The sequence below is a fragment of the Physella acuta genome, unplaced genomic scaffold (assembly GCF_028476545.2).
Source record: "Physella acuta isolate Inbredline_101_S28 unplaced genomic scaffold, ASM2847654v3 ptg000608l, whole genome shotgun sequence".
NCBI lineage: Eukaryota > Metazoa > Mollusca > Gastropoda > Physidae > Physella > Physella acuta.
In genome coordinates, this window is record NW_026732127.1 from 321,647 (window position 1) to 338,661 (window position 17,015).

Here is a 17,015-nt window from a genome sequence, read left to right on the forward strand (position 1 = left end):
TCCAGCAGGACAGAGAACTCTGGAGAGCTGTAGTTGGTGGCCCATACTCCAGCAGGACAGAGAACTCTGGAGAGCTGTAGTTGGTGGCCCATACTCCAGCAGGACAGAGAACTCTGGCTGTAGTTGGTGGCCCATACTCCAGCAGGACAGAGAACTATGGCTGTAGTTGGTGGCCCATACTCTAGCAGGACAGAGAACTCTGGAGAGTTGTAGTTGGTGGCCCATACTCCAGCAGGACAGAGAACTCTGGAGAGCTGTAGTTGGTGGCCCATACTCCAGCAGGACAGAGAACTCTGGAGAGCTGTAGTTGGTGGCCCATACTCCAGCAGGACAGAGAACTCTGGCTGTAGTTGGTGGCCCTTACTCCAGCAGGAGTGAGGGGGGATGACTGATATGAATTGAATACAGAAAGCCATTACGTCAACCCACTGTCTATAAATCAATTATGTTACAAATTTGTACAACAACCTTCATTAGTCATGGTACACTCTCTGAGTTATGTAATGCTACACAAACTCTAACTTCAAAATGTGTAACCGTGTTCATCCCTACCTCTCAAGAGACCGAATTTTCCAATGGACACAAACGAAACTGACTAAGATAGTCTTATCTCCTATTTGAAATACAAATTATAAATGTTCTCAAGTGCTAAGACATGGAGACAAATGAGCAGACTCCTCTTATTCTGTCTGGTATTTAACGGAATGGGCTGTACTATACACAGACATTGTCATATCGGCTCAATCTTCTTTTTATCTTCGTTATCTACTCTATCGTTTACTGAAACAGAACATAATTTATTATCGTTGACGTGGGTTTACTACAAGATTTCTGCTGGCTTAACTTGAAGAAGTGGAAAAAAAAATCTCCTAGCCGTCAACACAACATTGACAAAAACTTTAGGTAAAGCTGTTAGAAATCAGAGGCGTCTCCAGAACAGTATTACGTTTTCAAATTTGTAAATGTGTTGAGAATATTTCTAGGGTCACCTCTGGTCAAGTGCAAAAACTCGGGCAGAAGAGAGCTGGCAGACGTCAAAGAATAGCAGGTTTGTGTATATGATTAGACATAGTAGGCTTTGTGCTGATGAAACAATACGTATTGATCCAACTTTCACGGCAAGTCACCCCATAAGCCCAGTTGTGGAGTTGCTTGTTATCTAAGAGATCAGCTTGAAGTCTTTAATTGAGTCTAGCTAGGTATGAACGGATAAGACTTAATGTAATCCCTGGATTAGTGGGACCGTAATTGGCGTACTTGGTGGAATTACTGCAAGAGTACGCGGGTCTAATTGTGACGTCATGAAATTCACCTTAGGGTCAATTATCACATAATTTTTTTTCAAGAAGTTTTAAAACTTGTCTTAAGAAAAAGTTATGAATCTAGATCTAGATCTTGAATTTTTGCAAGGGCGAATACAATTCTTCGGGGGGGGGGGGGGGGGGGCGACGACACTGGTAAAATGATATTTTTTTCTAAATAAATTATATTTGGGTTTTTTAGGGGGGGGGAATTAGACGTTCTACCCTGGAGGGGGGGGGGGGGGGGGAGAGTGGCTTCGCCCCTACAAGAAAAGATACATGAAAGAAACTATGCACACAAACCACTTTTAAGATTAGACAAATGAATGGATGCAAGTGAGTTGACGAGAATCCTTCCATCAAGTTGTCGACATGGAATAAAAACGTGCTTTTTTTTAGATTTAGACCGTAAAAATAATTTAATTTGTTGAGTTTAAGGCTACATTTCTATTTTCATCGATCGTAATTTGTAACCTGATGTTTCACTTTCGTAAGACAAATATTGATTGGCTGTACAGTAACTCAGTGATCGATAACTATTTGTTTACAAAACTTTACAGATCAAGTTTTTAAATAACAATGCAAATAAATTTAAACCCCATGACCTAGTTTTTTTCATTTTTACCTTACAATGTGTACAATAAAATTTATGGCAGCCTATCTAATAGCAGGATGCCATTGTTTATTTCGCCATTACACGTGAAAACCAAATTGTTTTTTTTGCTTTTTTTTTTTTTACTTTTTATTTAGTTACCGAAAATATTAAAAACATCAAATACATCCAATCTTTAGTAAAGTCCGAAAAAAAGCAGACATACTGGATTTTATAACCATATTAATTGTAACTAATGGGTCTCTCGAATACTTTCTCGCTCGCGTCCATTAGGCGGTAATGCCAGTGTTTTTATTGCAGAGTATCGATGACGTCATTACTATGGCCTTTTAATTCATTGTTTACTCGAGAATCAATGACGTCAATTTATTGTGTGCATTTTTCCGGATTCAGACTCGTTTCTACTATCCTTATATATAAAAGGCTGTGTGCGCTCTTCTCTCCCTCTGTCTGTCCGCAAAATATTCTCGCCGGACATCACGTCAGAATCGGCAGCGATATATGGAGAACTTTATACGGACTTTTGTTGAAAATAATATGTTAGATGTTTTAAATGTATAACCACAATTTTATTTAAAGAAGAAAAATAAAAAATAAAGGCGTATTCGAATGTAAGAGATGGGTGCATGTTTTATTTTAAGATTGTTATATGCATTTTTTTGTCTTACAGGGACTGTAAGATTTTTAAAAGGGGTGAATGTGAGCGGGTGAATGGATTATTTTGTATTATTTTATTTGTTGCGAATCTGGGAGTGCATGGTGGTCCAATGGGGAACGGCCACGGGGTCCCCACCCGAAGCGGTCAGTATAAATTGACCGCTCGGACGATTTTCTTCCTTTTTTTGACCCGCGGCAAGATTTAGATAGGGTCGGTTTCTGTGTGGGCGCGTGGCGCACCTCACGCGTGGAGTGAGGTTGCTTGGGCAACTTGGCTGGGTGTTTTGTTATATATGAATTGTTTTGTTATATATGAATTGTTTTGTTTGGTGTAAAAAGTTTGTTGTGTACGTATTTTCTACGTAATGTATTGTATACGTAACGTATTGTACGTAGTGGTTTTACGTAGTGTTTTGTTTGGTGTGGACTTTTGGATGTCGAGAATGGATGAAGGGAGGTTTCTGTGTGTCAGGGCCTGGACCATCCTAGACATCATAAGTCGGCGCAACACCATCAAATGGTCAAACGTAATGTTTTGTTTCGTTGAGTTCTGTTTGTTTTGTATGTCTTGAGTGTTTTGTTTTGTCTAGATCTAGATTCTAGTTTTTTTATAATAACTTTTGGTTCCATATTTTGTTAAATAAATTTTATATGATTGTTAAAAGTTTTTTTGTTTTTAATTTAGACTAAGGTTAGGTTATTAACCAGCCTGGGTTTAGCCGGGCTTGCACTGACCGGACGGTAGTTAGTTAGATAAGCCTAGGGAAGGGTAGAGTAGATTTAAGGTATCCCCCCCCCCCCCTAGCAGGGCTTACATTTATTTTATACAAAATCTTTGTTTGGAACTGGCTAATTTGGGATAAAAAAAATTAATTCGAAAGAATAGGCATATTCGCGTAAGTTAAGATTTTAAAATACGTGTTTCATTCTCCGTATTTTAAAAGGTGCCTAAATAGCGGAGATGTTAGTGTACTATAAACCACGCAGGTGGTGCGGGTTCGAGACACAGCAAGTCAACTTGGATAATGTATTTTTTTTATTATGCTCGGGCTAAACTTAAAAAATAAATTCCCTTAGGATTCTAGATCTAGATCTAGATTGTCGGGTGTCCGATAGGGCACTTCCCGGTGCCGCAGGCGCTTCAAATTTGGCAGGATCTTGCCTTGGGGCGACAGAACACGGGGGCCGGTTGGCCGAAAAGTCTACGATGAGGGGGTCAAAACTGACTTCGACTGACCGGCGCCTTATAAGAGCTATAAATCGAAAAAAAAAATGTCCATGTAGGAACCTCTTCATAACTCCTGAGGTCGTAGACCGACCCTCGGGCGAATTAATTAAGCATTCAAATTCTCAATGTTTTCGAAAGCCTAAGCGAAGCTGGGCAGCATGCCTAGTATGTTCCATGTGCCGTCACGTTTCGTTTTTCCTATAACTATGCATGTTTAAACTATAAAAAAAAAATTCTTTTAAACTTTTAGTTTCCAAAAACAAATTACAACATATTTTAAGTTAATAATAATTTACATAATGGCAAATATGTGATGGAGCTAAGTTTGATATGTACAAAAACCAAAAGAAAAACTCAAAAGGGGAACAATTATAAGTGGTTAAATTCAACAAATGGCCACAATTTACAAAGAATCAGAAGCTGGATTGAATTAATAGCTGTGTATCATTCAACGATGACAACATGTGAGTTTATGTACAACAAAAATTCAGTAATAACCTAAAGATATCAAATAAATTCTTATTAGAATATTCAAATTTGAAAAAAGGCATGTTATATTTTGTCCTTAGACTTAAACTTAAAGTCATGTGGCTCTAAAAGGCTAACAATAGTGCAGCTAATGACTGCTGATTTACACGTTAAATAACTGAAGAGCACATCTCACTGAGTGGTTTGCACATTTTATTTGAGATTATGAATGAATGAATATCAACACAACGTTTCCAGATTACAGTTTCACTTTTTGATCACTTCCAAATAAAGGGAAAGAATCCCCCATACTCACATAGTAAATTTTAAAGGGTATTCTGCTTTTTTTTTTTTTAAAGTGATACATGTAGCCTCAGTGTACATGTAGCCTTACTATACATGTTGCCTCACTGTACATATAGCCTCACTGTACATGTAGCCTCAGTGTACATGTAGCCTTACTATACATGTAGCCTCAGTGTGTATGTAGCCTCACTATACTTGTAGCCTTACTATACATGTAGCCTCACTATACATGTAGCCTCACTGTACATGTAGCCTCACTGTACATGTAGCCTCACTGTACATGTAGCCTCACTGTACATGTAGCCTCACTATACATGTAGCCTCACTGTACATGTAGCCTTACTATACATGTAGCCTCACTGTACATGTAGCCTCAGTGTACATGTAGCCTCAGTGTACATGTAACCTCAGTGTACATGTAGCCTCACTGTACATGTAGCCTCACTGTACATGTAGCCTCAGTGTGTATGTAGCCTCACTGTACATGTAGCCTCACTGTACATGTAGCCTCAGTGTACATGTAGCCTCAGTGTGTATGTAGCCTCACTGTACATGTAGCCTCACTGTACATGTAGCCTCACTGTACATGTAGCCTCACTGTACATGTAGCCGCACTGTACATGTAGCCTCAGTGTGTATGTAGCCTCACTGTACATGTAGCCTCAGTGTACATGTAGCCTCACTGTACATGTAGCCTCACTATACATGTAGCCTCAGTGTACATGTAGCCTCACTGTACATGTAGCCGCACTGTACATGTAGCCTCAGTGTACATGTAGCCTCAGTGTGTATGTAGCCTCACTGCACATGTAGCATCAGTGTACATGTAGCCTCAGTGTACATGTAGCCTCAGTGTACATGTAGCCTCGGTGTGTATGTAGCCTCACTATACTTGTAGCCTTACTATACATGTAGCCTCACTATACATGTAGCCACACTGTACATGTAGCCTCACTGTACATGTAGCCTCACTGTACATGTAGCCTCAGTGTACATGTAGCCTCAGTGTACATGTAGCCTCATCGTGTATGTAGCCTCACTGTACATGTAGCCTCAGTGTACATGTAGCCTCAGTGTACATGTAGCCTCAGTGTACATGTAGCCACACTGTACATGTAGCCTCAGTGTGTATGTAGCCTCAGTGTACATGTAGCCTCAGTGTACATGTAGCCTCGGTGTGTATGTAGCCTCACTGTACATGTAGCCTCAGTGTACATGTTGCCTCACTGTACATGTAGCCTCAGTGTGTATGTAGCCTCAGTGTGTATGTAGCCTCAGTGTACATGTAGCCTCACTGTACATGTTGCCTCACTGTACATGTATCCTCAGTGTACATGTAGCCTCAGTGTACATGTAGCCTCACTGTACATGTAGCCACACTGTACATGTAGCCTTACTATACATGTTGCCTTACTATACATGTAGCCTCAGTGTACATGTAGCCTCACTATACATGTAGCCTCACTGTACATGTAGCCACACTGTACATGTAGCCTCAGTGTGTATGTAGCCTCACTGTACATGTAGCCTCACTGTACATGTAGCCTTACTATACATGTTGCCTTACTATACATGCAGCCTCAGTGTACATGTAGCCTCACTGTACATGTTGCCTCACTGTACATGTAGCCACACTGTACATGTAGCCTCACTGTACATGTAGCCTCACTGTACATGTAGCCCCACTGTACATGTAGCCTTACTATACATGTAGCCTCACTAAATGTGTAGCTTTACAATACCTGTAGTATCACCAACTATAAAGTAGTTAATAAAATGTTACTGACAATTGAAACCAACGAACACCCTAACGTTTAATTAAAGTAACATATTTTACTTTCTCGTGTATACGAAGTATAGAGAAAGTCTTTTTTTATTATAATTTTTTATAGTTTCAAAAAATGCGAATCTGGGATGATGCAATACAATTATAATTTTTTAATTTTTCGAAAAATGCGAATCCGTGATGATGCAATGAAAAAAACCATCGGTGCCAACTTTTTTACTTGCGTAACATAGACTTGAATGACGAAGGTCTAAGCTGTTTTAGCCACGCCCACAAATTTTTAAAAGGCCATATCTTAGCTCCTAATTAAGCTAGAGACACAAAATTGGTATCAATGTGTAGGGAAAAAAATCCTGTTTTTTTGTGGTATAATTTTATTTGAAATTAGTGGAGTTTAAAATTTACGAGCAACAGCCTATATTGTAATCGTGCAAAAAAAAAAGATTTTTGCAAATCTCGACGTTTTACACCTCCCTGAGTCGGAAAACATAGTTTTGCAATCTTGTCCGTATGTCTGTGAGTGTGAGTGTGTGTATGTATGTATGTGTGTATGTGTGTGTGTCTGTAAACACGATAACTTGAGTATTGTTACAGCTAGGTCGATGAAATTTCATATATAAGTATTATATCAAAATCGTAGATACGTATCGACTATTGAGCGATTTCCAATAACCGGAAGTGGAATTTTTTTTCTGCATTGAATTTTCAAAACTTGAGTACTATTTCAGATAGATAAATGAAATTTCACATGTAAGTAAAAGGTCTAATTTTCTACCTTCTGACAAATTCTGAGTACATTCTGTTGAGCGGAAATAGTAGTTTACGCTATTTCCGATTTTCCAAAAAACGCATGTGAATGTATAAAGTACTAATAATATTCCGCAGTATTATGCACTTGTGCTTTCTCTTGGTGTGCAAATCTTTTTTCTACGAGATTCTATTCTATTTTTTAAATTTTTAGTAATTTAAAATGGATTAAAATCATGTCTATATCCCGAGTTGCCATTCCCTATATAAGAATATTCGAGAAAGTTAAGGGGAGATCACTCCCGGTTTCTTTTTAGTACGATGCGTTTGAATTAAAAAAAAATCTTACACTACATCCATTATTTAACGAAAAATAAGTGTTGTTTGTTGCATGACTTATAGCAAATATCTATGACATATCAAATACGTGAAGACAGAATGTAAAAAAACATTTCAATTTTCACCAGCTTTTACAAGATGATAGCTCGCGCTTTGTTTCTTCTGGCCTGGATCACGTGGTCTTGTGTAGAGCTCAAACCGTTGCAGTCCCAGAAACTTCTCGTTGTTCTCTTAGATGGTGTCAGGTGGGACTACGTGGACAAGGTAAGTTTTTGTTGGATGGTGTCAGGTGGGGCTACGTGGACAAGGTAAGTTTTTGTTGGATATATATATATATATATATATATATATATATATATATATATATATATATATATATATATACTAGGCGTCCCGGTCAGGCCCTGCTCTGGCTTCTGTGAAAAACCTTTCTGTTAAAGACCATTACCTGTGTGTTTAGTAATCATCATAAACCCGGCATTGCCCACCCAAACCACAACCAACCAAAACCAAAACAACAAAACGCAAACATAACGCTAACACAATTACAAATACAAAAGAAAACAAAAACCTAACAACAAACACAACCACAAACACCAATACAAACACAAATAAAAAACAAACAAAAAAGCAAACGAAAACAAAACCCTAACAACAAACCCAACCACAACCACAAACACCAATACGAACACAAAGAAAAAAAAACAAACGAAAAAGCAAACGAAAACAAACCAAATCCAAACGCCAAACCAACCACAAACCCAAATACAAACACAAACCCAAAGAAAAAAACACAAACGAAAACGAAAAAAGAAAGAACAAAAACGAACCAAATCAAAACGCAACCACTAACGCAAACCCAACCTAAACACAATGAAAACACAAACGCGAACATAAACGCAAAGTGCTCACAGTCTAGCCCGGGGCAGAATCGCCTGTTTCAGCTTAATAAACGACTAAAGTACCCCAACTTATTCATAGTCTTTTGCACTCACTTAAACGAACGTAGTTGCCAAACCAAACCAAATGAACAATTATAATACTCCAAGCTTATCCGTAAAATACCTACAACATTTCTCTTGATCAATCCCCGCTAATTATGTAATTATTTTTTTCCCAACACCAAAACAAAGTAATAAAAAGTAAATTCTTTTCCACTAATTATAAAGGGAAGTAATTGTGTTTTCCTATTTTATCAAAGGGAAGTTTGCGCTATAGGACTAAATAAAGACATAATTAGAATTTTTGTAAAAGATGATATTTTTTTAAAATTGTGTTTAATGAACATGCCGACAATTATTACTATCAGTTTGAAAAATGAAAATTATTTCCCAACACTTTCAATAGTAATTTTTTAACTCATAAATTTAGACAAATGCGCACGATAATAGTCTAACACTTAAATCCATTGAAGTATGTCCACGACAAACAAATTTATTTTTACATACAGAATTGAGCTTTATATATTAGATATATATAAAAATCACCAGTTTGACATGAAGAGTTTGAAGCGCATTCATACACTTGGTGCAAGAGCTGGCTACATGAAAAGTGACTACCCTACCCTCTCCTTCCCGAACTACTACACTATTATGACAGGTGAGCCGAGAATAACAAATGGTTCAACACTTGCAGGTATTATTTGTTTAGCATACATGTTTAGACGTCACCTAATGTGGCAAAATTGAACTGATCTGTACATGACCTTGACATTTGTTGCCTCTCTTGTCCAGGTATATAGACGACCTTTCAATGACCTTGAAATGTATTGCCCTTGTGTCCAGGTATACCCGCGACCTTTCAATGTCCTTGACATTTGTCTAGGTCTTCACACAGAAAGCCACGGTATAACAGGCAACTTCATGTATGATGACGTCAAACACGAGGCTTTCCTCAATGGCATCAACAAAGACTCCTTCAAGGCCCACTGGTGGGACGGTGGGGAGCCTCTATGGGTTACAGCTGTTTTACAGGTGGGTGTGGAGAAAGGTGGGTCATTGGTGGGTCTACAGGTGGGTCATTGGTATATCTACAGGTGGGTCATTGGTATACCTACAGGTGGGTCATTGGTGGGTCTACAGGTGGGTCATTGGTGGGTCTACAGGTGGGTCATTGGTGGGTCTACAGGTGGGTCATTGGTGGGTCTACACGTGGGTCATTGGTATTTCTACACGTGGGTCATTGGTGGGTCTACAGTTGGGTCATTGGTGGGTCTACACGTGGGTCATTGGTGGGTCTACAGGTGGGTCATTGGTGGGTCTACAGGTGGGTCATTGGTGGGTCATTGGTGGGTCATTGGTGGGTCATTGGTGGGTCTACAGGTGGGTCATTGGTGGGTCTACACGTGGGTCATTGGTGGGTCATTGGTGGGTCATTGGTGGGTCTACAGGTGGGTCATTGGTGGGTCTACACGTGGGTCATTGGTGGGTCTACACGTGGGTCATTGGTGGGTCATTGGTGGGTCATTGGTGGGTCTACAGGTGGGTCATTGGTGGGTACCGTTGTTTGTGTGTGTACAGGTGCATTGTTGTGTTTGTGTGAGCTGTGTATGTGTTTATTAATTTTTCTCTATTTGACAAGCAACTTATTATACTTATTGACGCATCAGTTTTGATGTATTTTTAAAATGCTGATATTCCAACATTAAAACCCCAAATATTGGAACTAATTTTTTCCCGACTTCTATCCAATAATTCTCCGTGACATGATGTACACTGAAATAAACATCTGGCGCTACTTGATGTAGTTTTCTTTTGGTAAAATAATCACCTTCCATCTAAAAATAAATCCCAGAATGAACCAACTTATGTTGATGAACAAACTTTTTACGCACCAGAAGAAAAGCAGCTACATGTTCTATTGGCCGGGGTGTGAGGTGACCATCACACCAACCTACTGTCGTAACTTTACATACGAGCAGACGTTGGAAGACTTCCAGGATGCTCTAGACGAGAGCCTGCAACTGCTGACCACTGGAACAACGGACTTGGCAGGTCACGTGTACTTGGGCTCATTCACACCTCACGTACACACACAAATTCACCCACACAAACCCCCACACAAACACACACACACAAACCCCCACACACAAACCCCCACACACAAACCCCCACACACAAACCCCCACACACAAACCCCCACACACAAACCCCCCACACAAGTCACCACACACAAACCCCCACATACCAACCCTCACACACAAACCCCCACACACAAACCCCCCACACAAGTCACCACACACAAACCCCCACATACCAACCCTCACACACAAACCCCAACACACAAACCCACAAACACAAACCCCCACACACAAACCCCCCCACACAACCCCCCCCCCCCCCAACGTCATATATATATATATATTCTATATATATATATATATCTGTATATGCATGTATGTGTACTGATGTAAAATGGATGGTACTCATATTTACTTACACATGAATTCCCATTACTGAAATTGTATGAGAGATCAACTCTTGTATGTATTATATTTATAGTCATGCAATATTATATTTAAAGACATTCGTTTCATTATCGTATGTGAATGCTGTTTAAAAATATATCTATTTAATGTACATGATTGTATTCATTTAAAAAAAAAATTGAATAAGACAATGAGTTCGTTAATCTAGTAGACCATCGCGTGCTCTACAGTTAGTAGTTTGTAAATCACGCTTTAAAATTTCCCACTAGGTGTACACCCTACTAAAGACGTTTAGCCCTCACATGAAAGTCTACAAAAAGTCGGACATTCCCAGCAGGTTTTTCTACAAGCATGGAAAGCATGTCTCCCCTCTCACATGTGTGGCTGACCTGGGATGGACCATAATTCATGTCAGTTGGAGTTATTTCTCTTCTTTAATAGATCTGTCTGCGGTTAATCATGATTAACCCTCACTTGAGTGTGGTTTTGATTATCAATAATTATTAATCCCCAATCGAATGTGGTATTAATTAATCGAAAATGAATAACCAACGTTTTGAATAACGAATCAATCATGTGGTCAGCACTATGCCCATCCGCCTTATCTTCCCTAACCTGAGTCAGGTACCCGTCAGAGCTGGGTGAACTCAAGGATGCACTTTAGATTTCAAGCGAAATCTAATTGGAAAACCGAAACATTCAGTTCCCCAATGTTGACTGTATTTCAGCCTTTGGCTTCCCAATGTTGACTGTATTTCAGTCTTTGGTTCCCCAATGTTGACTGTGTTTTAGTCTTTGGTTCCCCAATGTTGACTGTATTTTTTTTTGTTCCCCAATGTTCACTAAATTTCATCCCTTTGTTCCCCAATGTTGACTGTATTTCATTCTTTTGTTCCCCAATGTCGACTGTATTTCAGTCTTTGGTTCCCCAATGTTGACTGTATTTCATCCTTTTGTTCCCCAATGTTGACTGTATTTCATCCTTTTGTTCCCCAATGTTGACTGAATTTCATCCTTTTTTTCCCCAATGTTGACTGTATTTCATCCTTTTGTTCCCCAATGTTGACTGTATTTCAGCCTTTGGTTCCCCAATGTCGACTGTATTTCATCCTTTGGTTCCCCAATGTTGACTGTATTTCATCCTTTGGTTCCCCAATGTTGTGGTTCCCCAATGTTGACTGTATTTCATCCTTTGGTTCCCCAATGTTGTGGTTCCCCAATGTTGACTGTATTTCACCCTTTTGTTCCCCAATGTTGTGGTTCCCCAATGTTGACTGTATTTCACCCTTTTGTTCCCCAATGTTGTGGTTCCCCAATGTTGACTGTATTTCACCCTTTTGTTCCCCAATGTTGTGGTTCCCCAATGTTGACTGTATTTCAGCCTTTCTCCGGTTTCCCAACGAAGAAGAACTCCACATTTGTCGCCAGTCACGGGTACGACAACAATCAAGCAGACATGAGGGGAATATTTTATGCTGTTGGACCAAGTAAGGGGGATAATCTAGTTGGTGGACCAAGTAAGGGGGATAATCTAGTTGGTGGACCAAGTAAGGGGGATAATCTAGTTGTTGGACCAAGTAAGGGAGATAATCTAGTTGTTGGACCAAGTAAGGGAGATAATCTAGTTGGTGGACCAAGTAAGGGGGATAATCTAGTTGGTGGACCAAGTAAGGGAGATAATCTAGTTGGTGGACCAAGTAAGGGGGATAATCTAGTTGGTGGACCAAGTAAGGGGGATAATCTAGTTGGTGGACCAAGTAAGGGGGATAATCTAGTTGGTGGACCAAGTAAGGGGGATAATCTAGTTGGTGCACCAAGTAAGGGAGATAATCTAGTTGGTGGACCAAGTAAGGGGGATAATCTAGTTGTTGGACCAAGTAAGGGAGATAATCTAGTTGGTGGACCAAGTAAGGGGGATAATCTAGTTGGTGGACCAAGTAAGGGAGATAATCTAGTTGGTGGACCAAGTAAGGGGGATAATCTAGTTGGTGGACCAAGTAAGGGGGATAATCTAGTTGGTGGACCAAGTAAGGGGGATAATCTAGTTGGTGGACCAAGTAAGGGGGATAATCTAGTTGGTGCACCAAGTAAGGGAGATAATCTAGTTGGTGGACCAAGTAAGGGGGATAATCTAGTTGGTGGACCAAGTAAGGGAGATAATCTAGTTGGTGGACCAAGTAAGGGGGATAATCTAGTTGGTGGACCAAGTAAGGGGGATAATCTAGTTGGTGAACCAAGTAAGGGGGATAATCTAGTTGGTGGACCAAGTAAGGGGGATAATCTAGTTGGTGCACCAAGTAAGGGGGGATAATCTAGTTGGTGGACCAAGTAAGGGGGATAATCTAGTTGGTGCACCAAGTAAGGGGGATAATCTAGTTGGTGCACCAAGTAAGGGAGATAATCTAGTTGTTGGGTGTTAGATAAAGTAAGGGCAGGTTGTCACTTGACCTACATTTTTTACCGTCGTCATGATAATGATGGCTGCCGAAAACGACGATACCGTGATTTCGTTATTTAAACAATGTTTGATGATCATTTCAGAAATATATTCTTAAAATCGTTATTTTTTTATATTATTCAACGATACTGATCTAATTTTAAGAATGGGCGATTCGTATTTGACGCAAAATTGCCATTTGTACATTTTTTTTTTAATCTAGTCGCTGATAATATCAAGCAGAACATAATAAAAGTAAGCAAAATGTGAATTGCTTTATTTAACATTGTTGTAAACTTACTCAAAAGTAGTGTAAACTATAGAAAATTATATATTGCATCCTACTAAAATAATTTCATTATTATTTTTTTTTTGAAAGCATACAGGATAAAAACAAAACATGAAAAAATAACTTAATCTAGACATCATCTAACTAAGCCCGCCCATTTTGGCCGCCATGTATTTGAATGGAAATAAATCTAGCAGATGTAACCCTCACTCAGTGGGGATGCTTTTTTTACCCACTCAGGTTTTGTGGTTAAGACGGGCTGACCCTGAGATTTAGGACAAATTGAAGCGACGCTGTTGTCCACTAATTGACTTTATTCACATTACATCGAGCCATTAACGGCGATGTAGAAGAACAGTAGTAAACGACGATTAGAGATGAATAATGAATAAGGAAACTGTAGCCCTAAAACAAATGTAAACAAAAGGTTACATCAATGACAATACCACGTGTAGGCTACGAACATACACGGGTCAATAAAATATGTTACTGCCAATACGCAGCACAGCAAGAACTACTTAAATAAATACTACACACCTAACTAGTGCGCAACATGCGGCACTAGCAGGAATAATACAGAAAAGTAATCTAACAAAGATACTCCACCCCTAGTCTGCAACATGCAGCACTAGTAGGAGTAGCACAGTAATATAAAACATAATATTACCTTCATTAGGTCTACATTGTCATGATCTACCTCTAGGTACCGTCACCCTCCGTGTCCACAGACAGCAGCCTTGGGTCTCAGACACAGCTAGGCACGAACTTCCCATAATCTTAAGTCACATGACAAGGGACACAGGTTAAATCGCTCACCGAAGAGCATGCAAAAAAAAAAAAAAAAAAACTACAACAGTTGCGGACCTACAGGGGCCGCAACCCAATGAATTACAACTTTATTCTTATCCCCCCTTGGCTGGTAACCATATGTGTTACACAGACGACACATTTCTGCTGAACGGTCGGCAACAACACTCCTTTAAAACTAACCCACCGTATCACTGAGTTTCAGTCTTATCATCGTAGCCATTTAAAAACAAACGCGTTTTTTCTCAAATCATTTTTTAGGCTACCGACTAAATTTGATAAATAAAATTGGTATCACATCAAAGGAAAGTAAATGTAGTTTTTAATTGTTTAAGTTACCTTGAACAATAATGTAGTTTTTAATGTTTAAGCCATCTTGAACAATAATGAAGTTTTTAATGTTTAAGCCATCTGAACAATAATGAAGTTTTTAATGTTTAAGCCATCTGAACAATAATGTAGTTTTTAATGTTTAAGCCATCTTGAACAATAATGAAGTTTTTAATGTTTAAGCCATCTTGAACAATAATGAAGTTTTTAATGTTTAAGCCATCTTAAACAATAATGAAGTTTACAATCTTAGGCGACACCCTAAGTAAGGGTGACCATTCTACCACACAGATGAACCATATTATGTCCAACTTTTCGGACAGCCCATCCGAAATGTCACATAGGATTTGTCACAACTTCAGCAACTGCTAGAGCAACTTCTGTTCCCAGGTTTCAAACCCCAGTCAACCGTGGACTACATCAATGCTGTCGACCCCTACAACATCATGTGTTCCATTCTCGGACTCCGCCCCGCCCCAAATAATGGGTCATCACTCAAGATTAACCGACTCTTGAAAAAAATCAAAAGTAGCTTTTTGTTATCCCATATTTTAAAACCTTTGCATTAAATTAAGATTATATTTTATTATTGCTAACAATTTAAAGAGCATTAACGCAATGTTTTAATAAAAACTGTCAAAAACTTAGGTTCTAATTGAAACTGTCATTAACATAAGGACTAATTAAAACGCATTAGGACTAATTTGTGGTTTAGATCAGACTAGCGATCACGTTGTGAAAAATGCAGAAACAAGACGCCTAGGCCTGTATTACATTTGTATTTTAAAAATGTCCCAACGTCCATTTCATAACTTTACTTAGACTGGAGTATAAAGTTTACTTAGACTGGAGTATAAGCTTACTTAGACTGGATTATAAAGGTTACTTAGACTGGAGTATAAAGTTTTACTTAGACTGGAGTGTAAAGTTTTACTTAGACTGGAGTATAAAGTTTTACTTAGACTGGAGTATAAAGTTTTATTTAGACTGGAGTATAAAATTTACTTAGACTGGAGTATAAAGGTTACTTAGACTGGAGTATAAAGTTTACTTAGACTGAAGTATAAAGTTTACTTAGACTGGAGTATAAAGGTTACTTAGACTGGAGTATAAAGTTTTACTTAGACTTGAGTATAAAGTTTTACTTAGACTTGAGTATAAAGTTTTACTTAGACTGGAGTATAAAGTTCACTTAGACTGGAGTATAAAGTTTACTTAGACTGAAGTATAAAGTTTACTTAGACTGGAGTATAAAGTTTTACTTAGACTTGAGTATAAAGTTTTACTTAGACTGGAGTATAAAGTTCACTTAGACTGGAGTATAAAGTTCACTTAGACTGGAGTATAAAGCTTAAAAAATATCTCGTTTTTTTTTCAGCACCGACGCTAGAATAGATTTTGTTCTGACGAATATCAGTCAATGTGTGGTATCGTAGTGTGGTATCGTCGTGTGGTATCGTGATTGGTATCGTGAAACAGGAACAGGACAATAAATCTTGAACAAACGTCTCACATTGTTTACATACTTGAAGACACATCCTTCAGCTAATACTTGTGTTAACTTGTGTTAACTTGTGTTTAATTGTGTTTAATTTGAGAAAATGATTCCCTGCCCACGAGTTCTTTCCCTCAACTATTTTTGTGTTCGTTAAATAAACCTAACCGGGTCTAACCGGGCCTAACCGGGCCTTACCTGGCCTAACCGGGCCTAACCGGGCTTAACCTGACCTAACCCGATGCTTAACGTATTGTAGGTCGGTATACAACACACTCAGAAGGTCTATAGGTTCACTCTCTGTAGGTCAGTATACACACACTGTGTAGGTCTATAGGTTCACTCTCTGTAGGTCAGTATACACACACTGTGTAGGTCAGTATACACACACTGTGTAGGTCAGTATATACACACTGTGTAGGTCAGTATATACACACTGTGTAGGTCAGTATATACACACTGTGTAGGTCAGTATATACACACTGTGTAGGTCAGTATATACACACTGTGTAGGTCAGTATATACACACTGTGTAGGTCAGTATATACACACTGTGTAGGTCAGTATATACACACTGTGTAGGTCAGTATATACACACTGTGTAGGTCAGTATATACACTGTGCAGGTCAGTATATACACACTGTGTAGGTCAGTATATACACACTGTGTAGGTCAGTATATAGACACTGTGTAGGTCAGTATATACACACTGTGTAGGTCAGTATACACACACTGTGTAGGTCTATAGGTTCACTCTCTGTAGGTCAGTATACACACACTGTGT

General features: G+C 38.9%; 1 protein-coding gene across 1 annotated transcript; it reads left to right on the plus strand.

Annotated features, from left to right (window-relative positions):
* The first annotated feature begins 7,581 nt into the window (after positions 1-7,581).
* Positions 7,582-15,394, plus strand: LOC131947817 (glycerophosphocholine cholinephosphodiesterase ENPP6-like). The gene is made up of 8 exons (XM_059309154.1): positions 7,582-7,709; positions 8,936-9,044; positions 9,270-9,418; positions 10,282-10,470; positions 11,142-11,282; positions 12,254-12,359; positions 15,126-15,263; positions 15,384-15,394. Exons 1-8 carry the CDS (start codon positions 7,584-7,586, stop codon positions 15,392-15,394), a joined length of 969 nt encoding a protein of 322 aa, XP_059165137.1. The 5' UTR covers positions 7,582-7,583.
* Positions 15,395-17,015: the final 1,621 nt, after the last annotated feature.

Coding starts and splice junctions, on each gene's coding strand:
- LOC131947817 (XM_059309154.1), top strand. CDS start 7,584: ATGATAGCTCGCGCTTTGTTTCTTCTGGCCTGGATCACGTGGTCTTGT. Junction 9,045..9,269: donor CTACTACACTATTATGACAG/GTGAGCCGAGAA, acceptor ACATTTGTCTAG/GTCTTCACACAGAAAGCCAC. Junction 10,471..11,141: donor TGGGCTCATTCACACCTCAC/GTACACACACAA, acceptor ATTTCCCACTAG/GTGTACACCCTACTAAAGAC.